The sequence below is a fragment of the Zychaea mexicana genome (assembly GCF_025766255.1).
Source record: "Zychaea mexicana strain RSA 1403 chromosome Unknown BDB00scaffold_22, whole genome shotgun sequence".
Lineage (NCBI taxonomy): Eukaryota > Fungi > Mucoromycota > Mucoromycetes > Mucorales > Lichtheimiaceae > Zychaea > Zychaea mexicana.
Window position 1 is genome coordinate 463,018 of NW_026516685.1, and position 27,521 is coordinate 490,538.

General features: G+C 42.7%; 10 protein-coding genes across 10 annotated transcripts; 1 reads left to right on the plus strand and 9 right to left on the minus strand.

The window, feature by feature from the left end:
• Nucleotides 1-1,088: 1,088 nt before the first annotated feature.
• Nucleotides 1,089-2,078, minus strand: BDB00DRAFT_786596 (uncharacterized protein; the record flags this gene model as incomplete). The annotated part of the gene is made up of 2 exons (XM_053120625.1): nt 1,089-1,183; nt 1,475-2,078. The coding sequence occupies 2 exons, from the start codon at nt 2,076-2,078 to the stop codon at nt 1,089-1,091; spliced, it is 699 nt and encodes a 232-aa protein (XP_052981533.1).
• Nucleotides 2,079-5,438: 3,360 nt separating this feature from the next.
• BDB00DRAFT_954744 (glycosyl hydrolase) lies at nt 5,439-7,784 on the minus strand. Its single transcript, XM_053129642.1, has 4 exons — nt 7,305-7,784; nt 6,763-7,215; nt 5,642-6,565; nt 5,439-5,558 (listed from the first exon to the last, which is right to left on the minus strand). Exons 1-4 carry the CDS (start codon nt 7,465-7,467, stop codon nt 5,485-5,487), a joined length of 1,614 nt encoding a protein of 537 aa, XP_052981534.1. The 5' UTR covers nt 7,468-7,784; the 3' UTR covers nt 5,439-5,484.
• On the minus strand, nt 7,306-7,784 carry BDB00DRAFT_973357 (uncharacterized protein). Its single transcript, XM_053129883.1, has one exon. The coding sequence runs from the start codon at nt 7,632-7,634 to the stop codon at nt 7,464-7,466; it is 171 nt and encodes a 56-aa protein (XP_052981535.1). The 5' UTR covers nt 7,635-7,784; the 3' UTR covers nt 7,306-7,463.
• A 118-nt stretch (nt 7,785-7,902) lies between these two features.
• On the plus strand, nt 7,903-10,547 carry BDB00DRAFT_260667 (sugar transporter). Its single transcript, XM_053116696.1, has 7 exons — nt 7,903-8,237; nt 8,311-8,535; nt 8,605-8,625; nt 8,744-8,870; nt 8,973-9,219; nt 9,302-9,389; nt 9,497-10,547. Exons 1-7 carry the CDS (start codon nt 8,150-8,152, stop codon nt 10,210-10,212), a joined length of 1,512 nt encoding a protein of 503 aa, XP_052981536.1. The 5' UTR covers nt 7,903-8,149; the 3' UTR covers nt 10,213-10,547.
• A 57-nt stretch (nt 10,548-10,604) lies between these two features.
• Nucleotides 10,605-13,212, minus strand: BDB00DRAFT_870717 (uncharacterized protein; the record flags this gene model as incomplete). The annotated part of the gene is made up of 4 exons (XM_053126741.1): nt 10,605-10,840; nt 10,935-12,572; nt 12,647-13,092; nt 13,166-13,212. The coding sequence occupies 4 exons, from the start codon at nt 13,210-13,212 to the stop codon at nt 10,605-10,607; spliced, it is 2,367 nt and encodes a 788-aa protein (XP_052981537.1).
• A 252-nt stretch (nt 13,213-13,464) lies between these two features.
• BDB00DRAFT_786600 (glycolipid 2-alpha-mannosyltransferase-domain-containing protein) lies at nt 13,465-15,118 on the minus strand (the record flags this gene model as incomplete). Its single annotated transcript, XM_053120626.1, has 4 exons — nt 13,465-13,828; nt 14,168-14,432; nt 14,539-14,681; nt 14,766-15,118. 4 exons carry the CDS (start codon nt 15,116-15,118, stop codon nt 13,465-13,467), a joined length of 1,125 nt encoding a protein of 374 aa, XP_052981538.1.
• Nucleotides 15,119-15,658: 540 nt separating this feature from the next.
• Nucleotides 15,659-16,973, minus strand: BDB00DRAFT_260413 (uncharacterized protein). The gene is made up of 4 exons (XM_053116694.1): nt 16,660-16,973; nt 16,327-16,585; nt 16,074-16,212; nt 15,659-15,988 (listed from the first exon to the last, which is right to left on the minus strand). The coding sequence occupies exons 1-4, from the start codon at nt 16,844-16,846 to the stop codon at nt 15,830-15,832; spliced, it is 744 nt and encodes a 247-aa protein (XP_052981539.1). The 5' UTR covers nt 16,847-16,973; the 3' UTR covers nt 15,659-15,829.
• Nucleotides 16,974-17,756: 783 nt separating this feature from the next.
• On the minus strand, nt 17,757-19,082 carry BDB00DRAFT_760492 (ATP synthase subunit; the record flags this gene model as incomplete). The annotated part of the gene is made up of 6 exons (XM_053119216.1): nt 17,757-17,819; nt 17,894-17,981; nt 18,085-18,402; nt 18,542-18,624; nt 18,735-18,761; nt 19,026-19,082. 6 exons carry the CDS (start codon nt 19,080-19,082, stop codon nt 17,757-17,759), a joined length of 636 nt encoding a protein of 211 aa, XP_052981540.1.
• A 1,154-nt stretch (nt 19,083-20,236) lies between these two features.
• BDB00DRAFT_815420 (uncharacterized protein) lies at nt 20,237-20,565 on the minus strand. The gene has a single exon (XM_053122905.1). The coding sequence runs from the start codon at nt 20,559-20,561 to the stop codon at nt 20,319-20,321; it is 243 nt and encodes an 80-aa protein (XP_052981541.1). The 5' UTR covers nt 20,562-20,565; the 3' UTR covers nt 20,237-20,318.
• Nucleotides 20,566-20,863: 298 nt separating this feature from the next.
• On the minus strand, nt 20,864-22,434 carry BDB00DRAFT_260646 (S-adenosyl-L-methionine-dependent methyltransferase). Its single transcript, XM_053116695.1, has 5 exons — nt 22,015-22,434; nt 21,767-21,885; nt 21,556-21,669; nt 21,376-21,441; nt 20,864-21,302 (listed from the first exon to the last, which is right to left on the minus strand). The coding sequence occupies exons 1-5, from the start codon at nt 22,098-22,100 to the stop codon at nt 21,043-21,045; spliced, it is 645 nt and encodes a 214-aa protein (XP_052981542.1). The 5' UTR covers nt 22,101-22,434; the 3' UTR covers nt 20,864-21,042.
• Between the last annotated feature and the right edge of the window lie 5,087 nt (nt 22,435-27,521).

Sequence of the window (27,521 nt, forward strand, 5' to 3'; positions counted from 1 at the left end):
TTACAAACCTTAAGAGGATATTCACTCATATTATCGTAGAATGGGGGCTTTGCCTGTGGTGTTGGATGGAATTGGACTTGATCCTGGCGCTGTGGGCAAGGCATCGCCTCCTTTAGATACCATCCCGGATGATGATAATGATGATGACGATGATGCTTCGGATTATGCATCCATGTCGAGCGGACCCCGTACGCCTATTCAACAGACGCCACCTATTCTTAAAGAAGAGTATGATGAAAACACCCATCATCATGTCGATGGCAGTGTCGGCAAGGATCAACTTGAGAACAACCATACTCGGCGTCAACACCAGCATCAAAATAATAATAACAGCAACAACGATAACGACAACGTCAACGTCAATGCCAACGTCGACGAGCCATAAAAGAAAAATGCAAAACCTTCAAACAAAATGATCGTCACTAGATATATACTCATCATTATTATTATTATTACTATTATTATCTCTTACCATTATTATTCTCATCATCATCATCGTCATCGTCATATAATTTGTTTCCCAACATCCATCATCATCATTTCCCATCCCTTTTATCACCAACCCCAATTTGTGCATCCAGGATGCTGGTTTTCATCCTGACAAAAAAACTGGAAAGAAAAAAGCTTTCTGCATATTTTTTTTATATATTCTAATTACTTTTTTGTTATAAAGCCAAAAAAAAAAACGATATATTAATAGCAATCTAATTATGTTTAATAATGTAACTCTTGCATAAGTGCGTGATGTGAGGTATCTAAGTTAGGCTCGTATCCATATTTGTAAAAAGCTTGCATATTCAAGTACCCCTCAAAAAATGAAGGAGGATCAGAGAAAAAGAATGATGATGATGGTTTGTAGTGTTGGTGGTTTGTCCGCATATAGAAGTACATCATAATGTATAAAAGCATAAAGAAAGAAAAACAAAGAAAGGGGTAAGAGAGGGGGGCATAGAATATACGTAACAAGAACACAAAAAACGGTTGGAGAAGTACATTCATACTACTACAGTCACTATAAAGTAAAGTGAAAGGAAAAAAAGAACATAATGATAACAATAAGCAGTGGAGATATAGAAAAGGAGGGATTTTCAATAGGGAGCAGATGATGATGGGCCGTGCGGCGCTCTGGTAGCTGCGCCAGTAGCAAACTGCAATAGATAGCAATTAGGATCATGCAGCCCGCCTTGTGGGACGCAGTAATCACAGTGTTGGACAGGAAAATATTCGATAGATGTTCTCGATTGCACCTGCAGGTCAGATGGTGTTGGTAGTAGAGACGAAGAATATTGAAGAGCTGATGCAGTCGGTATTATTAGTGGTGGCGGTGGTGGTGGTGGTGCTGTTGCTGTTAATAGTGGTGACATGGGGCTATTATTGAGGATGGTCGTCGCCGCCGTCGTCACCGTCGTCATCATGGTGCGTTGCTGCTGCTGCTGTTGTTGTTGTTCTAGCTGTTGTGGTGGTGATGGTGCACATTGAGCCTGTGACAAAGAGTCCGATGAAACTAAAGGGGGCTGTTGCATTGGATGATGAGCCGTTGCTACGGGTAGCACCGTTGCTGTGGGTGGCAGTAGTGGATAGGATGCTACTGATGTTGCCGATGAAGCTTGCGGTGCTGTCTGAGGTGGCGTTAGCTGACGTTGTTGATACAGTAGATGTTGTTGAGATGTTGCTGTTAAGGGATGTAGAGGAGGTGATTGATGAAGAGGAGGCGACCCGACAAAAAAGGCTTCCGAAGAAGAAGAGGATGAACCCAATTGTTGTGGAGAAAGCGAGGGTGGTGATGAGGAGGATGATGCAGGGGTCTGTTGTAAAGTGCCAGATAATGCCGAATGTCTGCGACGTCGCGATGAGACAGGGCGCCAGTAATTGAAAAAAGGGGACGACGACGATGCTGGGAGCAGTCTGCGAGGCATGTTCATCGTGTGAGCACGTTGCGGCGGTCGAGTGACTCCTTCGCGTCGTTCACGCTCACGCTCGATGCACCGGTTCTGGTGTGCTGTAAAACCTGCATTGCGGAACCCACGTTGATCGTATTCTGGTAGCTCTTTACCGCAAACACGACATTTAAGGCTCATTATTCAGACGTTCCTTCACGTACTTTCTGGTTATGCTTTGTTCTGATGCTCGTATGTGCTCGAGTGTGAGATAGTAGTGATATCAAAAAAAAAACGTGAAGTGGACAAAGGTGGAGATAGATAGAACGGAAAAATACACACTTTGACAAGGAGCGTGAGATGAGAAATAACAGAAAAACACACAAGTCTATTGAAGTGTATTCCTTTATGAAGTTTTGGATAAAGCAATGGGTATGATACGTTGTGAGTTTCTTTATGGCTCTCCTTTTAAATAAAAAGCAGCAAGACGCGTATCGGTATCGGCTTATATAGTCAATTCTTGACAGAAGAGAACAAACAATGAAGACCTTGATTGTGTCTGGTATATGAATAGTTGCTTTGCCATGTTACCATGATACCCTCATGATGTTGTTTTTTTCCTTTTCCCATTTTCTCTTTGGCTTTGAGCTCTTCTGCCACGACAACTTTGAACGTAACCGAGTGCTATTTATAATCCTTTAATCAACCTGCAAGGGCTCTTCTTTCTAAGATTCCTTTCTTCCTTCCTTCCTTCCAAACGCTCGTTGACATTGTGTGCAAACCATTATAATACATAATAAAAACCACAACAACAATAACCTCTTTGACGTTGCCACCCCCTTACATGCTACTATTTTCTATTTCCATCAACCTCTCCCCTTTCTCCTTAACGCCCCTATTTTTGATTGTACGTCACTTATACAGACTACTGTAACCCGCCAAAAAGAAAATAAGGTAAAAAGACAATGATCTGGTATGTACATATCGTTTATTTCCTTTTTTTGCACACGCGAAAGAATTTTTTTGTGCATACATACAACTCTCCCTGTCATTGTTGACGTGCAATTGCTTTCGATGCCCGGCTGTTATTGGAGTCATACACAACTTTCCACGCGTCATTTTCGTTTGAGAATCTCGACCCTCTTTACTTTATTATTAAAAAACCGTGGCTCAGTAGATGAATTAATAGGAAGATCGTATGTGCTTGTTGCAACTTTTTGAGCACCTTGATAATTTGATTCTCTGAGAGTCGAATTATTTTATGTATTTAATATAAACAGCAGTATTGTCTATAGAAGACCATCTGTAATGTAAATTCTTCTACAACCCCTTTGTATTATGTAACAATGATAACATACACACTGCAGTAGTTTGGCTATTAATAATCAGAAACATATCTCTGAAAGTATCTCACCTCATTGACTTACTAAGACATGCATCTGATGCATCCTTCTACGTGATCTGGGTACTTCAACTGGCCATGACGATCACGATACCTGTAGCTTCAGCCCGAGCCTGTCTAAACATTAGCGCCTCGACGTGAGGATTTTTTTTTTTTTTGCATTGTCATCATCTGGGCCTCAATAAATACAATTTATTGGTATCTAGATCACTTTTACGATGTATGCCACCTAGTACAAACAACATAAAAGCATCTTGGTGATAGTTGAACAGACAAGGACTTTAAAGAAAGCCCAGATTTTACGTACACAATAGATATTGTTTAACTACACAACGAGAACTTCTTCTTTAGCACCCTTCTAATACTCATGCTATGAAACTCAGTAAGGAAGGTTGTATTGCATTGAGATGCTTCCAAAGTAGGATTCTGTTGTTTCTTTTTCTGCTGATACCATGCTACTCTACAGGAATGAGTATTTAAACAGCTATTCTGCATCAGCAACAGAGCCTTAAACATCACGGATGTTGCTGCGGCGCCAGTAAGGCCAGCACAATACTGTACGTTTTTTTATGACGGCTTTATGTAGAATCACTCTTACATACCCGCTTAACTTAGGAAAGGTATTCATAATCGCATTATCACTATGTGTACTTGTACTTTTGTATATATGAGATATTCATAGTGCACCAGTTGCTCATTTTTTCTTGTATCATGTAATAGCCAACGCTTGTTGAGTATCTCGCGCAAATGGTTCGTCGTCGGATACTTAACATGACTTTTTAAAAACTTCTTCCTAATTATTTAGGCACCAAAAAATGTATGATCTGGGCAACCTTGATTAAGAGCACCGGGTGCTTCGATTAGTGTAAAAATGCTATTAGGAGATGACTGCTACGATATCATCACCAATGCAAGGTCGGTGAACAAGCAAACTTTGTCCACGAAGCACATAAAAAAAGGGACAAGAACCGCAATAACAACAAAGCAACAGCAGTGGAAAAACTTGGACGAGATAGAAAAACACGAGCTATAACCGAGAAAAGCTCAACCGCGTCTCGCTTCCTAAACTCGCTGTACTTTCAGTGCATGTGCCCCTGACTTTCCTGGCTGCCGCAAACTGTCTGAGCTGCACAAGACTAAAAAAGGCGCTTGCAAACAACATATGGAATAAAGTTTGCACCATTGACGAGTACTTGACCAGCGCTATCTGCTTTTTTTACTTTGCGATAGATCAGGCGAACGCGGTGTTATCACCGACAGTATGGACGGAGCCCAGTACAATGGCAACAACACCGCTTTGTATAAAAAAGCCTTGGCGCAACACTAAGTCGATAAGTAGGTATCGCGACAGATATTATACGCGGGTCACATCGAAATGTCAAGTGAGATTAAGAAGCAAAATATCACGACGGAAATGAGAAGAGATGACAACCTAAACATTTTTCTTTTCCGTTTTGCATAGTAAAGCTACTGTTTGGATACATAATTTAGCATATCTGATCTCGGATCAAAAACATAAAAACAATACGGAGCAGCGCGTTCTTTTGTTTTGCTTATCAAGTTTGGAATGACGTGGGGAATGGAGTATGGTCAATGGTTTAAGAAGACGTGTTATTAGGACAGTTTCAATTCGCCGAATTAAAATACTGTATGACCCTTGACTACGACGATACAGGATGGCAACAACTATGCGGCGGCAATTAAGCTGTAGCGGCGGGCAAGATCAAAAATTGGCCCGAGAGAAGCGTGCTGATTCGCGACTAGGTATGTGTGTGTGAGAGTATTGATGATATTTCGGGGGTATGGCTTAAAATAAAAAAGGCGTCGTAAGCATGAATAGCATGTCAAGCCAGTAGGTCGGCTCGGCCGTTTTCTATTTCTCCTACGCCAGTTTGCAGCAGAAGCAGCACGCTATTGCGGCTGTTACATAGTTCTGCTGCTACAAGTTGCAACAAGAAAACTGGGTCTAACTTTTTCCCATGGACACCATTCCTTTTGCAATTTCATAACCACAAAAGCGTGGCACCTCAAGTTGCTTTTCACATGCCATTTCCGGATCAGGAAGCTCGATAGACATATATAGGCAATATACCCTTTGTGCTTCTTATTTTATTATAAAATTGTACTAAGCTATACTAACATCAAGAAGAAGATAGCAGCGCCAGTCTACTCAGTAATGACTCTTTTTTCGCACACCAAAATAAATCAAAGCACCTGATAGTTGAAGTTTCCATACTGAGCGCTCCCGTCACCAGTAACAAAAAGGCCGAAAATTACTCCTATTGTCCACGATTATTATCCTTTTCTACATTTACTTATTGCTGCTGTTGTTTTTTTTTGGGCTGCGTATGCGTTGTGTTACCTGTAAATCCGGTGGACAGCTCCTTGCTGCTCACTGTGGCCAAACGGTGCCATTTTCCCTTTGCTTCTTGCTTGTACTCGAAATAGAATTCGGTTTCGTTCGTTTCGATGGCTAATGTAACCTTGTCGTCGCTGCTGGCTGAAGGCAGAGTAACACCACCATCTTCATCACCTGCTGCTGTCGTTGTTGTTGCTGTGTTAGAAGGAGCGGAAGACAATGCTGCTGCTTTAATGTGATTCAATCTGAGATGACCGTCAGTAGTATGCTTTACAGCCATGGCGTGATAATGGTGGCAATCTAGATACGCCGTCAAACCAGCCGTTGCGCTATCACGTTGAATGTTGCTCAACTCAACTGTGACTCGACATTTGACGTGGCCTTGGCGCAGGCCAACGAGAGTGGGAGAAATTTTTGGATCATCGAGCAGAGCAGCTGATCCAGTGAGAACGCATTGAGTCGTGTCGATTAAGTGATACTTTGATTTGTCCGGTAGACGCAGCCAAAGCCAGTTCAAAGCCCATTGGTAGTTGTTCTTGCTGCTGCTGCTGCTATCATCACCGCCGTCTTGAGAAACAGCTCCAAATGGACACAGATCAGTACTTTTGGCAAAGGAATCCGCAGAAACTGCCTTGATCGGTCTCTGAACCATTGGCCAGTCGCCATCCCAATTGACAGGTACCAAAAATGTTTCGCGGCCCATGGGAAAATGGTCGCAGTCGTAAGCTCTTGATGCCAGCAAGACCATGTGCCACTGACCATCTGTATTCTGAAACAGATCCGCGTGGCCTACACACTGCACTAGCTCGTCTGGCAGATCAAAATGTGTAATTATTGGATTTGTTGGACATGCTTCCCAGTCTTGTTCATCCGCGTCGATATTTCTGGACCGAGCCATTGTGACACGATGACCAAGCTCTGTACCACCTATAAAGTTAAGTATGTAAAACAATTGAGTGGTTATTCCCATAATCAAAACAATTACTGTACGCTAGTGTGTGTGTATGTTTGTGGTTGCGTTCCAGTTAAATAATTCATTATTTAGATGTTCTATGTGTGTATATGGACTACAACAAGAAAACATAATGGTGATAGTAGTTCTTGTCAGAAAAAGCAAACTGTACCTTCTGCAATAATCAAGTAGTACCATCCATTCTTGTAAAGAATGTGGGGTGCTTCTGGCGCCTTTTCGCCGGTGCCTGACCAAATGCGATGCGGGGGATCAGTTTCGCCGGTCTTGACATCAATCTTACTTTGCGAAATCTCTTTACGAATACGATGGTAAAACGAGCCTTGGACATAGACCTGACCATCGTTCTCATCATCAAAGGTGAACGACGGGTCGTAGCCAGGATAATCGAAAAAGACAGGATCAGACCATGGTCCAGCAGGATTCGTGGCTGTCACAAAGAAATTACGCCAACGAGAAAAGTCCAAGTGAGGTTTGTCGGTGAATACCATGGTGGTGATCATGTAATAGGTGCCTTTATGGTACCGAATTGTCGGTGCCCAAATACCGCCATTTACGAGCGTCTTGTCAAGATCCGCGAGTTGTTCCGGGCGGCTCAAGACGTTGCCTTTTAATTTTTCCATTGTACGATATGTGTTGATTGTTGTATTTCAGTAAAGACACACTACTACAAGCTACTACTCTAAAAACAATTACCAATCTGAGTCCAATTCGCCAGGTCTTGCGAATGGTAGATGGGTACGCCCGGGAAAAACTGGAAGGTGCTAGTCACCAGGTAGAAGTCGTTACCAACACGACAAATAGAAGGATCTGGGTTGAATCCCGAAATAATAGGGTTGCTGTAGTTACTGGTAGTCATACTTCGCTACTGTATAAAAGAGTCAGGAGAAGTAATGTTGCAGTAGAGATAGCGACTTTCTCAGGGAAAAAAGAAAGCGAAAATAAAGAGAGAAAGGTGAAAAGAAAGGCAATATACCCCGGACCGGTGACGGAAAAGAGGTTATAATTCATGCAGCAACTAATCATAAATGCTACGTGAGTGTGCTGCTGCTGCTGCTGCTAATGATGATGATGATGCTGATGATTATGGTCGGGCGAATAAGTCGGACAATAGGAAGTATTTGGACATTTCCCCATAATGTCCGTCCGCGTCTTTTCCCCATGGGGTGCTGTGTGGTGCACCAATGCAAGTAAAAAGAACTTTATTAAGCCGATTAAAGAGAACAGGATCGAGTCTGTATTTCGGGTGAATAAACGAGTAATGTGAACCACTTTCTGATTTGCAAGTAATCGGCCGCAAGCCAAAAGAAAACGTATTACAACGAACTCTCTTTCTTTTTTTTTGCACACACAAGGAAAAAAAAGGTTATAAAAGCAAACGCACCATTGAGAGGATCTGAAAAAAAGTACCTTGGTCTTTTTCATTTCTTTCTCTTTCTTCTTTAGCTTCTTTGACTTCTTCCTCTTCTCTTTCTTTTACTACTCTTGCTTCCTTTGTCAGTCGACCGATCACCCGTAACAGGCAGTACTAGTTAACGAAAATGCAGTTGATGACCAAGAAACGGTTTCATACATACTGTTACGGTATAACTGCATCCCTGTGCATGTTTATCAATGGATTCGACGCATGTGAGTTATAATCATAAAACGATATGTCAGCGTCAGATAGACTAACGAGCATAAATGATACTTGAATATGCAGCCGTCTTCAACAACTTACAGGGTATTCCACGATTCATGAATGACATGGACTTGGACAATAATGCCCCGGAAGATCAGAATCTGATTGGTGCTGTCACTTCCAGTTACATGGCAGCAACAATTTTTGCTGGTCTCTTCATCTCGCCTTTTATCACAAATTACCTCGGTCGTCGTGCATCTATATTTACAGGATGTGTCGTGGTCATTGTTGCTTCCTTGGTTCAAAGTTAGTGTATGCCATATGGTTTGCTGGTAGCAAAAATCTTATTACTTACTTAATTTTTATTTCTACTAGCATTCTCAAGCAACGTTGAAAGTAAGTCCCAGCACACAATTAGACTCTTATAATTTGCCAAAAGGAGCATAAAAAGCTTGTGTTAGTAAAATGGTTCTCCTGTAAGATTAATCATCCATTCGCTTCTTCTGCTACATAGCATTCATTGGTGGAAGAATTGTCCTTGGTCTCGGTCAAGGTATTGCCTTGCCAGCTGGTCCTGTCTTTATGAGTGAAATCACACCTCCCGAGATCCGCGGTCGAATGCTTTCTTTCTGGCAAATGATGTACGTTTTCTTTTTTCTTGATTCTTTATACAACGTTACACCGAAAACACATTTGTGAAACTCACATGAACACATACAACTCTCTCATTTTTTGGAAAACAGGTACTCTGTTGGTGCTCTTGTCACCTCATACTCTGCACTCGGAACACAACGATCTCCATGGCTAGGCGACTGGCAGTGGAAGTCCATCACTTTGATCCAAGCTGCTATCCCTCTTGCTTGTGCCGTCGCCATTTTCTTTTGTCCTGAATCACCGCGTTGGCTCGTTCAAAAAGGAAAAGAAGAAAAGGCTCGACGTGCCATTGCTCGTGTGCGCGAACCTGAACAAGTTGATCAAGAACTCAATGAAGTACGTGATTGTATCTTCTGTGTACGGCACAGTATTTCGACCTATTTAGGCTGTACTAACCCATATATTTTACTTCTTACAGATCAAAGCTGCCATTGAATGGGAGCAAAAGCATACCAGTAATTCGCTCAAGGACTTGTGGATTGAAAAAACCATTCGTAAACGGATGAGTAAGTGCCAAGCTCCTGTATACTAGTAGATACATACGTCTGTTGTTATTCGTTGCAGCTGTCAAAACTAAGTAAGGATCAATCCTAACTCGGAATTAATCTTGCAGTTCTCGGCATGATTATCAACTTTGGTCAGCAAATCACCGGTCAATCCATGATGAACAACTACTCGACCAAAGTGTACGAAAGAGTGTTTGACAGCGCCTCGACTGTTCTTTTGATCAACGCCTTAACCTACACCTTCGGTATTCTGTTCACCTTGACCTGCACCTTCTTGTCTGACCGCATGGGCCGTACGACGATGCTTATTATCGCCGGCATTGGTCAAGGCATTATGCTTTTGATTGCTGCTACCGTCTATATCACTACACCAGACATCATTACTATTGCTGAAGATGGCAGCACATCCATTTCAAAATCGCTCGGCGTTGGTGCTGCACTCTGTTTGGTCATGTTCCTGTTTACCTTTTTCTACAAACCCGGTTGGGGCGCCACCGTCTGGATCTACACTTCAGAAATCTTCCCAATGAGTGTTCGCGGTACGGCCGTCTCCATCTGTACCAACACCCAAAACGCTTCCAACTTGATTATGGCCCAGGTGTTCCCACCCATGTTCACCGGCATGGATTTCTATGCATTCTATGTATGGATGGGCGTCAACTTTGTCCTAGCATTCCTCGTATGGCGCTTCTACCCTGAGACCAAGGGTGTCCCTCTCGAAGAGATGGACAAGTTGTTCGGTGGTGCTAACAAGGTTGAAGAACTTCATCACGAACAACATGATGATGTTTCTTACACCAAGGATGAGAAACTTGGTGCCTAGAAAAGGGGCATTGCTTGTAAAGGAACACACGGTAGCAGCATAATATATTAGTTTTTCTTAATTCTTCTCCATTCGCTATTCGACCTTTTCACCTACTTCCCCTTTTTAACAACATAACTCTTCTTCTTTCTGTTAAATATTTTCTACCTTCTTGTAATCTAGTCAGCAGGGCTGGCTAAGCAACACTTTTTATTTCTCCTCCTATACCAAGAACACAAACATACTATTATGCATTCTAGGAAGAGGAAAAAGAAGATGTCTGTGTAACTATGATAATCCCCTCTTCTTCTTTTCCCTTTGCTAACACCTTTTCTCCGCAACAAAGTGACAACCTTTATATCATTACTATCAGATTTACATAAGGCCTTTTATTATTTCAAATAAAACTACTATCAGAATCGCTCCAATCGTATAGCATCTCGTGGAAGATGGTTGAATGCGGTTGTTCGCGGATTGGATGTATGGATGGGTTGTCTAGTAACTGTGATCAACGCTGGCGGATCTACGCTATCATTGTTGTACTGGTGATGCTGCTGCTGTTGTTGTTGTTGCTGGTAGTGATGATGGCTGTATCGTTGGAAAGGCTTGAAAAGTCGGTAGAAACCTTGACGAACAAGTTGTTTCCATCCTTAAAGTTTAAATTAAAAAAGGTTAACAACAAATAATTGATTATGTTAGCTGATCACTTGATCTTTTTTTACGCAGACGAAGAAAATTGTTACCTGTTACTCTATTTGTGACATGTAACTGGACTTCTTCCTGTAATGCTGGCGCTTGTGTATCCTCAATAGCCATGTCCTCATGCTCCAATTGTTGCACAGGCAATGCCACTGTGCGCCATCCCTTTGACGCAGTATGCAGCTGTACAACCGCGTTGAGAGCACAAGCTCGGGAACAAATGCTAAACCGGATTGGTACACGGACGCGTTCCATACACATTCGAGCCATATACCCGATTTCAAAGGGCGAGTCGCTGAACCATTTACCACAGTGATCGCATTGACGCATGGAGTCTTGACGGATATACTGCCGTATATGCTCCGGAACAAGGTTTGGTGATGCTACCTTGTCAAGAAACGCTTGTCGTTCTTTAGGAAAAGCATCAATCAGACGTGGTGTAGAGTGTTTTTCCGTCATGTGCTCAAAGCAGAAAACGGCAGTAGGAGGTCCAGAAAACGGGGATGGTGGTTTGTTGTGTGTAGCGAGAAGGATACGGACAGCAATTTCGCGTAGAGAAAGAACCTGGGAAGAAACAGCAGAAGATGAGGAATCGTCGTCGGTCGTAATAGTACACGATGGTAGCTCACGTGCTACTTCGGTTTTACTCGTCATGCAAGTTGTTGTCGTCTGTGGCCAATCAAGCGATGTATGCAAGTCTGCTCCTTGTTCCAATAACGTGTCAGCATAATCAAGAGTCAGTATTGTCTTGTTGCTGTACAGAATACCAGTACTATGATCCATGGACGGATTTTCATAAAACAGCATGGTGCGGAGGGCACCACCACCTCCCTCGCTATTGCTGCTGCTTCTGGACTTATCACCATCATTGTTTTCATTGGTAGTTGTACGCTGGTGGCGGCTGCTCCATACAGGACATGAAGGTGGACAGTACGACTGTGCTGCTCCCCCTGGTGACGGCACAACGACATGAAATACAGCAAGCGGCACGCCGACCTCTTCGACCGCAATAGCTTCAGTGAGCGGTGCAAGTGCCAACACGGATGCCGGAAAATAGGCCAATTTATTCCGGCGAATATCGACTTTTTGCAAACATTGCATCCGACTAAACAAGCGCGGTGGCAAACATTTCAACTGGTTCTGCACCAGCCCTAGTTTCACCAACTTGGTTAATTCGCCCATAGAAGCTGGCAGTGTCGACAGGCGGTTATCATTGAGATTCAGCCATTCCAACTCGGTCAAGAGACCCAAGGTGTCTGGAATGGCGCTGAGTTGGTTAATGGCCAGGTTGAGACGTTGTAGACGACGCACGGCTGGATAAGTGAAGAAAGACGGCGCAATCTCTGTCAATCCACATGTGTGCAGATCGAGACTGGTTAATTGTAGCTGCCGTTGTTGTTGTTGTGTCTTGGTATTGCTGCTCTGCTTTTGCTGCTGATGCTGTGTTGGTTGTAGAAGAAAGTCTTTTGGTAAGGTCTGCAGTGGGTTGCCAGATAGGTACAAGTGAGACAAATTTGTCGGTAATGCATCAACAAGTGTCTGTGGTACGTGATCGAGCGCGTTAAACCCAAGATTGAGCGTGTGCACTCTATTTGGAAAAGCGGACGGAATTTGATTGATGCGGTTACGTTGGATCAACAGAACTTCAAGGTTCTTGAGCTCAAAGATCACAGGTGGTATACCTTAACAAAGTTGCAGAGTGAGCTGCAACTTCTAGGAGTAACAAATCCACTGGGGCGAAAAAAAGGAGCCTTACTTGAGAATTCATTACTGTGGATATCAAGTCCTTTGAGCCGATGACATTTGGCAAGATCGTTAGGAAGTTGGATCAAATAATTGTTCGATAAGGAGAGCCATTGCAAGTTTGACAGGCTGCATAATGTGCCTTCTGGAATATCTTGGATTCGGTTACTAGCCAATGACAACGACGTCAGCTGGGTGAGGCACAGTATCTCGAACGGGATGTAGCTAAAGTTGTTTTCGCGTAATGACAGTTCGTGCAAGTGGTGGCGCATGCAATGGAGCGCCTTGCTGTAGTTTTTCAAGTCTTCGAATCCGTTGCGTCGTAATAAAAGCTGAGTGACATGTTGGTTGGAAGAGCTGTCGTTGCTGTTGTTGTTGTTGCTGCTGCTGTGATGCCCAAGTTTGCGTGCTAGTGGTGTTGTGCAGGCAGGTAATCGTTGAAGCAAATCGTTGGGTAACCTAAATTAGTGGGCATTTCCTCCTTAATATCCACATATGTTTTTGCTATCCTCTGTACTATTGAATGACATACAATTCGGTGTTGTTGGAAAGATCGATTCGAGTCACCTCTCGCGTCATTGCTATAAAGTAGAGGAGAGCATAAAAGAAGCAGAGCCATGGCAGCAATGATTTCTAGAACTAAGAAAATAAAAAATTCGCCGGTTTCATTCAACAACGCTAACATTATGTCTTCTGACGTCGTATGTTTAAAGTCATGAAATGTGAAATCTAAGATTGCCTGCCTACGTGTATATGTTGTTGTATGTACAGTAATTAAAGTGTTTTTGGTATTATACTGGCATCATCAATAATATATTATTTGTTCTTTTTTTATGCCATCATCATATCCTCCTCTTCTTCATCCGCAAATTGCTGTAGTCTATCACCAGCAGATGTCTGAGCCATGGCCAGCTCAGCAAGGTTTTCATTTTGCATTTCATCCTGCAACAAAGCCATAAAGTCTTCGTTGACGAATGCAGCAGAGTCTACGGCGACCGCTTGATCTGTCAATTCATCCATTGTTTTGCCCATCGACTCTGTTTCATCCTGCGTCGTGCCGTGTTCTTCGTTTTTGATTTCCTTTAAATCGAAAGCAGGTGCTGATGATTCACTATCCTGAAGCTGCTTTTCAGCAAATGTAACCATTTCTTGAAGAGCAGGGTCATCCAAGAGCCGAAGCAAATCGGCAGTACAACTATCGGCATGGAAATCTATTGATACTGATGAGCCACATGCTGGTAGTTTGTTTAATTTAAACAAATGCAAACGATAACTCTTACCAAAGCTTTCATACATGTCGCAGCTGCAGCGAATGTTATCTTCTTTGTTTATGGGGCAATGGCTTGCAACAGAATGCGTGTATCCGATTCGATTGAAAAAGTGTATCCGGTTACGTGGTAAGAACATGGCTGCTGCCATCGTTCGCACTGGATTATCTCCCCATCTATACGTATACACATACACATCAATACACAAAACCTTGGGAGGATTGGAAAAGCAACAATGCCCAGAAGCTCTTGTACTTGATATTTACCGCTCATAAAAGAAACCACCTTTCCGATCGAGGAACTCAAAATAGTCTTGATATGCCTTGGATCGTAAAAAGCTTGTCTCGACGATTTCAAAGTTGGACCACAAGTGACACATGTTGTAATCCGCCTTGCCCTGATCTGTAATCCATGACATGATTGTCTCGTTGTATGGCAAGACATGTTTGGGACGTGCTTCCATAAACTGTCGCGTGTCAGACCATAGATTGTCAACGGCTCCATGCGACTCTCGCATAGTCAGTGTTAAACCTAGTGATAGAACATTATGCCCATCAAATGAAAATGACATATTTGTTTGTTATTTGTTGTTGAAAACACACTCACACAAAGGGAAAATTTTGAAATGTAAACAAACCAAGTGTCTTGTTGTATTTCTTCATATAAGCAAATGGGTCATAATCAACCATATCACAGGTGACCTCCGATCCAGGTTCAACTCGCCAGATATAATCAACGTCGCGGAACAGAGGGTGATGTACGAATAAACCGGACTGATATCTAAAGAGAAACAGAGAACCCAATCAGAGCTATTTCAATAACAATCATTTCTAAAGAGGTTGTAGGGCCCGTTCTTTGAAATACCTGAGCAATTGTCGGAAAGACAAGCTTCCTCCTCTGTAGACGTTCATGGCATACATGATATCCATATGGTCTTCTGCCGAACGAATATCAATCCAATTGGGATAACTCCATGCCCGTGCATCAATCTTGCCAAAGTAAATGGGCGCGTCGGTAGTCGCCTTGCGTATGTATTTTAGGAATGTCGGTGTAAAGTCTTGGTTGTTCAAAAGGACCCAGGGGTACTTGTAGTGGTGATTGAACCGGTCCTCAACACTACGCATAGCTGCCCGTGCTTCTTGTAGATTCTCATTGCTGACGAGCATATACAGGGCGCCCTTGATAGGCAAATGCTGCCACGTCTCGGATGCAATCATGGTGTCTGGTTGAAAATCGGATGATGCCAGATAGGATGGCACTTGCTCGTTGTTGCTGTTCCTAGCTTCTTCCTGGTTGTTTTCGCCACCTGTTGCTGCTGCTGCTGCTGCCAAAAAGGCACTATTTCCACCGGTCATGTTTTGCGCGTTGCATAGAGATTGTACGATATCCATGTCACGAGGATCGATCGTATAGCTGTTGGTGGATGAAGACCACATTAAGTCGCGTCCAAACATGAATACAAGCACCATCAAACCAGCCAGGATGCTTGCTTGTGTGATTTGACGCACAAAACTACGTCGTCCCACCGGACGCTTCTTCAGTGGTGATATGGGTGAATACGTTCCATCACTATCAAAGCAATACATTTTTCCCTTATTGTCTCGTTTCTGTTGTGCTAATGATAATGATGATGACCCGGCAGCAGGATATGTGTGGGGGGCGTGCTTTATTGGACGTCCCTGTTTAAGAGATGAATGAGAGAGAAAGAAGAACACATCCTTTGTATGGTGAAGGAAAATTCTTTTAAAGGAGTGTATTTTGACAATTGGCTTTAGGAGGGCAAGGATTCGGAAGCTTGGGCATCATGGTCGATACTGAAATTGCTCGGGTTTGAGGCATGCAGTTGGTTTTTTTATGCAAGAGGTAAGAACAAGGACAACGAACATTTCTCATGCGTATTATGTATAGAGTGCGCTTTCTCTTTTTGCTTAATCGATTTCCATTGCTATGATGGTGTCATTGTCTTCATCTTCTCGACTACTACTACTACTAACGCTATCGTTGCTGTTGTTATGAGGTTGTGGCAGGTGATGATAGTGGTAGCTGCTGCTGCTATCCAATTCCATCATCCGATCACCGCGTTCATTCTATGTGTTGCAAAATGCAATATGAATTTCAATCAGTCAGTTGTATGGTTTGCAATTAGGCAATGACTTTTGGTTTTTTACATACCTCCTCGTCCTGATGCTGTTGTCGCGTTCCTTCGCTTGCCCCTGTATTATTTGGCCGGAGTGGCGGCTGATACCGAATTAATGCGCGGTTGCTGCTGCCTTCATCAATATGATTCGTTGATGCTGTTGTCGTGTTGCTACTACACAACAACGAAGAGGTTGCATAGATCTAAGTTATATATTCCACATTTTTCCCCCTCTTCCCCCAGCACGGTCTGGCTGAACTTTGAACAAAGAAGAAGAAAAGAGCTTACCCATTCAATACAAAGTCTGGTATTCTCAACCTTCTTTCGCCTGCCCTTCGTTCCATTGGTATCGACGATCCATCTTTAAACTTGACGTCCACTAGGTGTCGACTTTTGTCACCATGCAATAGTGTATAGTTCGCTGTATCCTCCAGATCGTACACGTCGTCTCCGGCTAAGAATGCGTCCATGTCATTGATTAGTATCACCTCGTTTGTGCTGCTGCTGCTGTTATGCGTCTGTTGCTTTGGTATATTCATTGGGATATCTACCAAAAAAATGATTTGATTAGCTTTTTCCTCTTTGTTATTTTATGTTAGATCAAAGAGAAGAACACCATACTATTATGTGCTATATTGTCGTGTCCTATTGGTATTGCTTGTTGTAAATGCTCGGGAAACGCAGGATAGGTTAGATCATGAGCCCGTTTTTTCTTTTTAAAGATCTGTCGTTGCAATGAAGAAGAAGGGGAATGCGAGCGCTTATGAGAGCAGTGTAATGAGGTTGGCATGCGGTAGAGTAGATCCATTTTTATTAGGATTGCAAAGGGGTTGTGTTGTATCGGATTAAGAGAAAAAGAACGATAGAAAAAGTTCGGCGCGTAAAGCGGATGGGAACTGAAGCTTCGCAGATCCTTCGAGAAGGAACGACATGAATTCTGGCTTCGCCTATTTTTGGCCTTTTTTTTTCTTTGTACACTTTACAAGGACCAAATTGCGTAGAGAACCATCGGTATCAACGAAGAATGACTACCCTTTTTCGTTTAACAAGCTGAGGTACTTGGGAGCGATCATTCTTGTTTATGTGTTCGACCGCCTTCATCGTGGCATCAGGAAATACTACGGCAGGCAACCTTTGTATCGTTAACAAAGCCATTGGACTATTGATCAGCCCCACAAGCAGCAACAACTGATCTCGGTAATAGTAATCGGCGAAGCACTATGTTCAAAGGTAGTAATATCTTTCCAATCCATTATGTATATGGATGCAATTGTCTTGTACATCCTATCCAATTAGTGAGTATCTTTGTAGGCGTGATAAAGAAGTGATGGTTATCGGACCTCTGTAGGATGGAAATACATATCTTTAAGCCTAATGTATGTTGCTTCATGTGCATACACTCGTTATAATCACGTATACACTAGCTTAGTAACTGCAAACAAGGAGGTATCCCATATCGCGTGGTTATGTTAATCCGACTTTGCACATTTTGAAATTTCTCACTTTACGGCCAAGTCCCAACTCCGTCTAACGCATAAAAAAACGCCATACACGGGCGCATTAGCTATATCACTTGATGATGAAGGTACTCTCACTTCTCGCCCGGACGAGAGCAAGCTAATCTTTAATATATATCGTTCAGGCTGCTCAAGAAAGGAAGGGCTGTTACAAGGTCTTTTTTTTTATCCATGAAACCAAAGAAAAAAAAGGAAGAAAAACTAGTCGAAGAATCTTCTGCTGGGCGAGTTACCAAAGAGAGTGTAACGAATTTGAGGAAGCATCTAATGAAGGGACAGTATAAGTTAAAAAAACGCACGAACAGACATATGCATTAGATCTTTTTCTTTCTTGTTACCTCTTCCTTGATGACCTCTAAGCGAGCTTCCAAAGTGTTATCAACAACAATCTTGCCCTGGAGACCAGAAAGGATGACACCGCCAGCACTAGAAAAAAAGAGTATATCTCTCACAATAAGTAACAAGCGAAACAAGTAAGGGGGAAAAGAAGTTCAACTAAGCAACACTTGGGTCACCCTATTCTTTATACCTAGAAGCGGGCAAATAGTCGTCACTAACAGTAAGATTCGACTGTTGCTTGACAGTTTCCTGGAACTTTTGCGAAGCGCGCTCAGAAACGAACTGTGCAATCTCGGCATCGGCTTCACGGCAACGGATAGTGACGTCGGGTTCCATCATTGTATAAAGACCCTGAAGGATCAAGCCTTCCATAAGCTCGGTGTACCTTTCCTCGTCGCTCGAGATGGTTTGGATATTGTTGTGGGTATCTTCAAAGAGCGAGTCCAAGATCTGCTGACGCTCTTGAAGGACTCGGAGACGAGCCTTATTAACATGGTTCGATTGAGCACTACAAGTCAGATATGATGTATACACATTTCTTAGCGTGAGCTTTCTTATATGTATGTAAAAGAGGAGGAAAAGAAGGTATATAGTAGCAGGAGTTGCAAATACAGAAAAGGTAGATAACGAGAACAAGGGCGACTTACATTCGCTTTTGGACTTCAGCTTGCTTGATCTTACGTTCAAAGACAGCTTCGATGTTCAGCGACTCCTGACGTACAATTTTGGCCTACACGTTTCATGTTGTTGTTGTTGCGTATGTTAAGTATTGCATTTCAAAACAACAAGGATCTCGCCACGCAACCCCTCTCCCACTCTCTCTATAGTATTCCTTCTTACCTTTTCGATGTTGAATTCTTCATCTGCCTACATACAAAAAACACGAACGCAAGCATGAGTTAGTATATCAAAAAAGGGATTATCTACGCACTTGATGGCATATAGGTTGCTAGGAAACCCCACTTACTTTGACTTTGATTTCTCTGGCCTTTTCCAGCGCCTCCTGCTTAATAAAGGCAACCTAGAAGAAGGAAAAAAAATTACAGTTTCGAGTGTGTGTTAAGTTTTTTGCTCGTTATTCGATAGATGCCAATTACTTTGCACAAAGCAGCCGTCCAATGCCCCTATTACCATTTTCTTCATCTCGTTGAAGACTTCATCTTCGTTCAAGGGTCGTACGGTCGTCATTCTGTCAAAGCTTTTTGGAAGAGAGAGAGGGAAGGGAGCACAATTTACTATAGAGAAACAACTTGATTTCCCAAAAGTTCTTCACAGTTTTGTTTTTTTAAAAGCAGAGAAATGGTCGAATGCTTGGCATTTACCTGTTTTAATTGGAGTAATGAAAAAAAAAAGGGTGGTGTGTGCTGTTCAATGAAAAGAAAAAGAGAAGTACTGTCGCGAACAAGGACCTGTTCAGTCGGGGATATGAAGCAGGAAGGAGAAATATGTTTCAGCTGGTTCCGCTGCTCGGAATCCGGGCGCAGATGACGCACAGCAGGTGGCGTTCCTCATAGTCAAAGCTGCTGCCGCTCTTCGTTGGAAACTTTGTAAACACTAGGCCATCGTTCATTGCAACATTGCATACCCTCGACCGACGTTACGTCAAGACAAGATATCTATTACTTGGTACTTTGACTTCTTTTTCCATATGTGAGCAACTTACTGCTTGTCGCTGTTGCATAAAAACAAAGAGTTTCTGATACTATTGCTTATCAGTAGCAAAGCTCTTCAGGATAATTATATGTAAGGCGTATTTTTCAGGTTCTGCGAATGGTTTACTAAAGTAAAAACGTGTGTGAGTGAGTATAGCCAACGCTTACTTAGGCAGCTGATACACGGCTAAATATCCCATATGCAATAATTATGTCAACGGAAGCATACGCGCCAATTGTAAATGCGCGCTCGCTCTGAGTCGCCGTTTTCTGTAAATGCCAAAACAAAGTGCTTTTGGCGTGTTGTTGCTTTTGAAGGCATATATGAAGGAAACAAGCTAATAAGGGTGATTACAATACGCTTCCGGCAAGCAGGGAACGGCGATCGATTATTTCACAAAGGTTTATCTTTCCTTCTTCTGAATATTCCTCCCCTACAGCACCTTTAATTGTATGTAGGTCAAAATGCTATCTCCTTCTCCTCTCTGCTGGATTTATAGTGGTTGTTTCAGACAGATTCTTTTTTCCAAACGAAAAGCACGGATAAAAATATCAGTGGGTGGGGCACGGCAAGTTTGGAATCTCCTGATTTCGCACTTTATTGTGAAACAACAAGTTAAGGGGTTTTTTTTCTAGCGTCTCTGTAATAGTAGTAGTAGTAGCAGTAGCAGCAGGCCGACTCACAGCTTGGTTATTTCTCTCCTCTTGCCATCCTATTAGAGTATCATGGTTAGAATATTGAACTTGTCAAAATACATTAAAACAAAAGGGCTCAAACATACTTGACGGTTCCATACAAAGCACCAGTCAAGGCGAAACCGATGGTACCGAACGCAACGATAGCATAAACCTTGTCTCGTGGGCCCTTCAACCAAAGAGGCGTCTGGGAAGGTGCTTGGAAATACTTTTGCTGTTGGATAACGCGGTTTGGACGGTTGATCATGTTAAAAAGCTCAACAGAAGGAAGAAAGCAAAAAAAAAGGAGAGAGAAAGAAAGGTGAGAAAAAAAAAGCATGCGATTCTCTCTTCAAAATCATTTTTCTCGTGGGAAGTGGGTACGTGTTATGTGTGTGCTGTGCTGCATCACCCAACATATTCGAGGTACAGGATCCCCATCCAATCAAATATTCTCATGTAACCCCCACTGCTTATAGGCCGGCTCTTTTCCTTCACAAAGCAGTTCGTTTTAACGTTGCATTAGTGAAAAAGGCACTCCAAATAATGCCGACAATACTTTCTAGATAGCATAATGGTGGGGAGGCGATGCTTATGACCGTAGATTCATATCTATGAATTTCTATTTCGGGTTACCAGGTTACTCGTTACCAGGTTACTGCTGTTTGCTAGATTTTTGGTTACTAGGTTACAAATGAATGATTCGCAGTTCTATTTCACATACTGCATGCGTGTACATTGATATTGTCTGTTATGACTTTTGTCTCTTGAATTTATTATCATTATCTTTTTTAAGAAATTAACCAGTTTACATGTATAAGTTAGTGTGTGGACTTTTCTTTTTTCATGGTATAAAAGAAGTAATGGAACGCTTCTCCCAATGTTTTGATGTTGATTTCCCAACAATCTCTTTGCAGATGGCGCCTTCGGAAGTGTGGTTGGCCGAATGTGATGTACAGGAACATACCACCCAGTTTAGTGACGCGCACTACCTCATCCACTTCCGCCTTGACTTCTGCTATCAATTCCTCGGATGGATCCCATACATCACCACGATCACACATGAGAGCATCCATGGTACCTATTGTTACATTTAAATACAAAGGACGAGCAATATCTTCTCCTCACTGATATATAAATGTGTACATAAATACCTTTATCGATGACAACATCGAATGATTCATTAGGGAATTTGAGATCGCGGATATCCATTTCGAGCCCTAATTTATTAATATATATGCAGCAGCCCAGCAATCAGAGTCTGTGTGTATATACATCCTCAACATTGGCATCTACCCGTTGATTTCCCAAGTCTTTTCCTCTGTCAACATTACATTTCATTTCTGGCATATCCTCGCAGCGCGCCTTCATAATATCAATGACCGTCTTGGAATAATCAATGTTCGTAATGTTCTTGTAACCGTCTTTATACATGTCCTCTCCCAGTGCTATATCATAAGAAAAGGTGTGGCGGTCAGCATCGAAAATATTGCGGATATGTCACTCTTGAGTGTCACTCTTTTCCTTTCTCTCTGGTTGACATACTTGAGTTACCGCATCCGAGCATAAGGATAGAAGCGTCTTGGTTGGGAATAAATTCTCGTAGTAACGGTTTTAATTCATCGTAGGTCTTGAACCAATCGAATGTTGTCTCGGAAGTCTCGCTGTTTTGTCGTCGTCGTCACCCATCGGTAGAGATAAAAAATTGCACAATCAAAAGTTCCCAATGTCAATAATTATATAACGAGAGAGAGTGTGTGTGGGGCCAATCAAGAAGAAAAAACAGTACTCACTTTTGATATCGTTCTTCCCAATATTCTTTGGTTTTGTATGCTGTAGGATCGTCGGGAACAACGTCTAATGAAGTCGAGGCGACCATTTTCTATCGTTGTAAATTAAGGGAGCCAAAAAAAGGAAGAAGTTGTCAAATAAAAGGTCGCCAACCCGGAAGGGTGCTATGCAACTCCCGATATGCTTCGCTAAGCCAGAAAAAGTGGGTTGAGAAGTGGTTTCACATATCCAAAAATGGTAGTTTTAAAAGGAAAGCCAGCACATCCTTTCATCAACAAACGTGTTTTTGCGCGTAAGAGCATCCATACGCAGTTCTCCAGAAGCACTGCAAGGGCGCGACGAGAAAGTACGGCATTATTGAAGAATAAACTGGTTCAAAAAAGGGTAACAGAACCTTATTCATGCGACTCAGCATCAGATGATAGTGAGTCGCGGATAATGATGATGATGGTATACCGTTCAGGGTATGTATTCTTTGTTTAATTCGTTGAATTTGTAGAACATTTTATCCTTAACGAAATTATCTTGTACAATTATAAGATAATTCCACTTATACCGACAACATATACAAGTTATGTACCGTTGATACTATGATACCTACCCAGACAAGTAAAATGGTTTTACTTAAGCTATTTTTAGTATGTAGTAAGCTTGCTGGTGCTCAATATATCAATTAATTGCTACGGGCTTCTTTCTCGACGTATGTACATGAGGGTTTCTCACAGATTTGACTTGTAACAATACTTAAAAAATGCGGTGATCAGGCTGTCGATGGCGACAGTTGGTGATGATACTTTTGGGAAATGGACTTGGCTAGCTCTGGTACACATTTATCCTTAATGCAATCGATAATTGAGAAAGCGATACACATAGCAAGTGTAGTAGACAGGGCCTTATAACCAAATGTTTAATGAGGAGCGATTGTACGCTCAGGACAGCAACAAGATGTTCTGCGACGCATTCTCGATACTCTTTACCCGTTAATGTTACTGCTGCAAAAAGCACATATGACGAGATTTAGAAGCCGTTCACCACTTTAATACGAAAATACGAGCGTCTCTCGTCTTTGGCTTACTTGCCCATATGACCGAAATCCACGGAACAACAGACTAGAAAACTTGTGATATATAGACGACTATGCTCCACAACAATACATTAGCCTTTACTAAGGCATCAGACTCTTTAATGTATCGGTTCAAAATCGTGTCATATTTGCTTTACATTTGCTTTACATTTGGTTGGTTTAAAAATCATCATTATTATGATAAAAATCATCATCTTCTATTAAATAGGGAAGGGTGCTTACGATTTCAATCCCAGCGTAAAATCCAGATTTGGAAATTTCACTTTGTAACGGCCATGCTTTTTTAACGTTACACGTTCCTGAGAGACTTGGGTAAACTTCAACTTTGTGCCGTCTTCCTAGACTATTACCACATTGCATTTCTCAATATGAGTTCCGAAGAGGTGTGCTACTTGATTTCATCTGCCATCAACGACATTTGAGGTCTTTCTGTAAAAATCGTTGAGCATTTTCCACCGTTAGCCGGGATTCTGACAGACTGCTCTAGATGAGCTACAAATTTACTAACTATTTTTTTTCTGCACATTTCTCGACAAAGCAGTCGACCGATCATGCCTGTCACTGTGGCTCGGATCGCAATGAGCCATGTCCAGTGCATTCTCGCAGTGTTTCCGTAGAATAGGCAACGCATATTTTAACCATGTGTATTTGAATATTACTGCTGCAGCTGTTTGCTTACAAAGCTACAGATAGTTCGTTTTTGTAAAAACTTTTGCGCCTACGTTTTGTATCTGTGGCTCGAGCACCCATCGTAGGCAGTAGGCGTAATCATAGAGAATGCCCACTTAACCCTATCAACTGCGGTACTGTGTACTTACTAATTTTTTGGTGATAATGCAATTTTCGCTGAAGATTACTGACAATCCTCCTCCTACACTTCCTATAGCTACTACCTCGCCACCATCACCTGCACCTATCATCAACAGTTCGCCTCCACCAACTTCTCCTGCTGTCGCTGCCCCACCTTTTACAGCTTCGGGTTTAGAGCGGGGCAGCGCCCTAATGGGAGGGTCAGTGGGAGGGAACGTCCTGCAAATATAAATATCAATGTCATATTAGCAAAAGCATCTAGATCGTAACAAATAATAGAATTTCGGGCCTTTGCTTTGGTAAGTAAGTAGGGCGAGCAAAGCGAGCTTTGTTTAGGGTGTACGGTCACATCTTTAGTAGGTAGAGCGAACAAAGCGTGCTTATTTTAGGGTGTAACAATCACATTTTTAGTAAGTATGATAGAGCGAACACAACGGCCTAGGTTTAGGGTGCAACAATCACACCTTTCATGATGTCCCAGAATTTCCACCTCAACAATTGTCCAATACCCACCTCTAAGATTCTGACCTGTAAATTTTACGAAGAAACTGAACACGATCTGTTCAGTTGCGAGGATTGCCCGGGTATTGGACATGAATCGTCTGAGAGTTCGGAGTGCATTAACTCGAGTAACTGACACAGTAATCAGCTACATAATCTTAATCTGAAAGAGGTATTGCCTTTAGGCATTTTTAGTGCAGTGACGACAATGACTTCAAGGCCAAAATTATAAAAAACACCATTCTCACTCCTGTCAAGCAGAACAAATTTTCAGCATTGTTTGAAGGTAAAAGGGGGGTGGTAGGGGGCATTGCCCCCACCCGGGGTCTGGGGCAGAGCCCCAGTAAACTGGTCCCTGGAGGACAGATGCTGACACGCAGCGAAGCGGAGGGGCTCACATCATCCGGAAGCGAAGCGGAGGGACCAGTTTATCTTCTATTAAAAATAAGTTGGTACTTAGATAATCTAAAAGATAATCAACCCAATTGGGAAATCGTTGCCATTTTAAGCATAACTTTTGAAGGGTCCGCTCTCTTTGTCGCGTTACTGTCACGTTCAAACTTAAAAATTTGTTGTCAATCTCCAATTATTTTGCTAAGCTATGAGTTCTCAAGGAGATCATCAGGAAGAGGTGTGTTGCGTTGTGTTACCCGCCATTTACCAAGACGAGCAAAAATCTCGGGCATAATTGGCTTCACCTGCAGATCGCAAAAACGTTCGTCGTATAAGTACTAATTCACTTCTGTAAAACCAGACGGAAATGCCCATTCGAACTTGCATTTGCGGGTCTACCACCCATTCTCGAAGAAGTTTCCACGGTTGTCCGCTGAATGAGCGTAATGTTCGACGCAGAATTGAGGAAAATGATGATAATAACGTACTGTCTTTTGAAAATGATGTATAATTGCTTTAGCTTCAGCTGCTTTTTGTGTACTTATGAGCTATACCTTTTGTGTGGTTGCCAAACACTTTTCGTTTAGAATATTGACCCTATCCGCTGTTCTGGCTGTGGCTCTACTACCCATAATAACCCTTCTGATTCTGAATGTCCAGATAGTCTTGATAACATGGTGGAAGGTATACTTATTATTATACCTGTCCATGTTTTTTAGATCTACTATTAATACTAGACATATTTAGAAACTTTGGAAACGTTTGATGACGACATTTTAACTGTCACTACAACTGCAGAGGAGACAATGTCAGATGATATACTTGAGCATGACAATGCTGATGACGGCGTGGTAAATCTTCCAACAGCTTTTGAAGTTCCTCCTGTTCCTGCACGCCGATGTGCCAGCTGCGGATCGCCGGACCATAGACGTTCTTCGCACGCTAATTGCCCGTTCAATTCACGCAATGTCACCTCTGAACATGGTGCCCAATACCAGATTGCATGCAGGGTGCCTTTTGTACCTCAAAATGTATTTGGCTCCAATATTTGCTTTACGCCTAACAACAACTACTATCGTCGTCATATCTTCGAGTCTATGAATGTCGAATGCTCTTTTTGTCACGCTAAAATGTGGATTGATGAGCGCTTAGTTGCATCGTCTGTATCCAACCCTCGCTTTGGTATTTGCTGTACTTCTGGCAAGATACGCTTACCCCTCCCTCGCGCACCACCACAAGAGCTGTTATCACTTATCACTAATCACGATTCATCCGACCCTATTGCCACCAATTTCCACACCAATATCCGAGCCTATAACAGCATGTTTGCTTTCGCATCCATTCGCGCCAATCACGATCCCAACTTGGCGAGTGGACGAAATGGTGTTTCAACTTTTCGGATCAATGGCACCATGTATCACTGTCTCGGGCCACTTAGAGCCGACAATCCAACACGCGCTAATTTCGCTCAAATTTACTTTTGCGATACCCAAGAGCAAACAACTCGACGCAGCACAATGTTCACGGGATTAAACAATGATATCATCAACACGATTCAGGCAGTTATGCAGCGCCATAACGCGTTCGCACGTACACTCATTGCTGCAGCAGATGCATACCGTAATCAACCCGTAGGCACTATCCAGGTGGTTATCCGCGCTGCGCGTGAAATGGGTCGACGATATGATGTGCAGGCTCACCCGGAGGTTGCAGCTATGGTTGTCGAAGACAGCGTAGATGGCACGGCACAACCTCATGATATCGTTATCCATGATCGTGAGCGCGGCCTGCAGCAAATTAGCTCTCTACACGCATCATATATGCCCCTCCATTACGTCCTCATGTTCCCACACGGCGATAACGGATGGTACCTTGGATTGCGATGCGACTCTCATGACGGCAACAACGTTTCAGTTACCCTTTTGGATTATTGTGCATATATGCTAATGGTTCGGGACGGAGAGCATCAGACCTACAACCATCATTTCGGTCGACTATTCCAGCAGCTCATAGTCGACAATTATGCACGCATTGAGACATCACGCCTACAGTATATCCTGACGCACCAACGCGAGATTCGTGCTGAGGTGTACAGCGGTGTTGTCGACAATGTAAACGCACGTCAAATCGGAAGGTCGATTATTTTGCCGTCATCCTTTACAGGTGGTCCACGCTATATGAAGCAGATGCTTCAAAACGGCCTTGCTATCATTCGTCAACGGGGTAATCCAACTCTCTTCATCACCTTCACATGCAACCCCAAATGGCCCAAGATTACTTCCGAGCTGGAGCCTGGCCAGCACGCTTATGATCGACCTGATTTGTGCACCCGTGTCTTTAAAATGAAACTCGATGAGCTGCTTCATCACATTAACGACTCGAGCATTTTCGGCCGTGTTGCTGGGTACATGGCGACTGTTGAATTCCAAAAACGAGGGTTGCCACACGTTCACATTCTTTTGATCCTGGATGAAAGCGAGCGCCCACACACACCCAATGATTATGATCGATTTGTATGTGCGGAGCTGCCTGATCCTGTGACCCAGCCTCAATTATATCGTACAGTGACAAGTTGCATGATCCATGGCCCCTGTAGTCGTGACAAACCTGATGCAGTGTGTATGTTGAACGGTCAGTGCCAACAACGATATCCAAAGCCATTTTCCAACGAGACCAGGGTCAATGGTGACGGATATCCTATATATAGACGGCGTCGTAATG

Bases quoted from the DNA above. Each gene is read 5' to 3' on its own strand.
- BDB00DRAFT_973357 (XM_053129883.1), bottom strand. From the start codon at position 7,634: ATGATTAGTTGCTGCATGAATTATAACCTCTTTTCCGTCACCGGTCCG.
- BDB00DRAFT_815420 (XM_053122905.1), bottom strand. From the start codon at position 20,561: ATGCTTTTTTTTTCTCACCTTTCTTTCTCTCTCCTTTTTTTTTGCTTT.
- BDB00DRAFT_260413 (XM_053116694.1), bottom strand. From the start codon at position 16,846: ATGGATCTACTCTACCGCATGCCAACCTCATTACACTGCTCTCATAAG. The intron at 16,586-16,659 runs GTATGGTGTTCT...TTTTTTTGGTAG, and splicing joins CGACAATATAGCACATAATA to ATATCCCAATGAATATACCA. The intron at 16,213-16,326 runs GTAAGCTCTTTT...GTTGTTGTGTAG, and splicing joins CCAGACTTTGTATTGAATGG to TAGCAACACGACAACAGCAT.
- BDB00DRAFT_260646 (XM_053116695.1), bottom strand. From the start codon at position 22,100: ATGGTCGCCTCGACTTCATTAGACGTTGTTCCCGACGATCCTACAGCA. The intron at 21,886-22,014 runs GTGAGTACTGTT...ACGACAAAACAG, and splicing joins TGGGAAGAACGATATCAAAA to CGAGACTTCCGAGACAACAT. The intron at 21,670-21,766 runs GTATGTCAACCA...CTTATGATATAG, and splicing joins GCTCGGATGCGGTAACTCAA to CACTGGGAGAGGACATGTAT.
- BDB00DRAFT_260667 (XM_053116696.1), top strand. From the start codon at position 8,150: ATGCAGTTGATGACCAAGAAACGGTTTCATACATACTGTTACGGTATA. The intron at 8,238-8,310 runs GTGAGTTATAAT...TTGAATATGCAG, and splicing joins TATCAATGGATTCGACGCAT to CCGTCTTCAACAACTTACAG. The intron at 8,871-8,972 runs GTACGTTTTCTT...TTTGGAAAACAG, and splicing joins CTTTCTTTCTGGCAAATGAT to GTACTCTGTTGGTGCTCTTG.
- BDB00DRAFT_954744 (XM_053129642.1), bottom strand. From the start codon at position 7,467: ATGACTACCAGTAACTACAGCAACCCTATTATTTCGGGATTCAACCCA. The intron at 6,566-6,762 runs GTACAGTTTGCT...TTAACTTTATAG, and splicing joins CTACTTGATTATTGCAGAAG to GTGGTACAGAGCTTGGTCAT. The intron at 5,559-5,641 runs GTAACACAACGC...CGTGGACAATAG, and splicing joins GCTGTCCACCGGATTTACAG to GAGTAATTTTCGGCCTTTTT.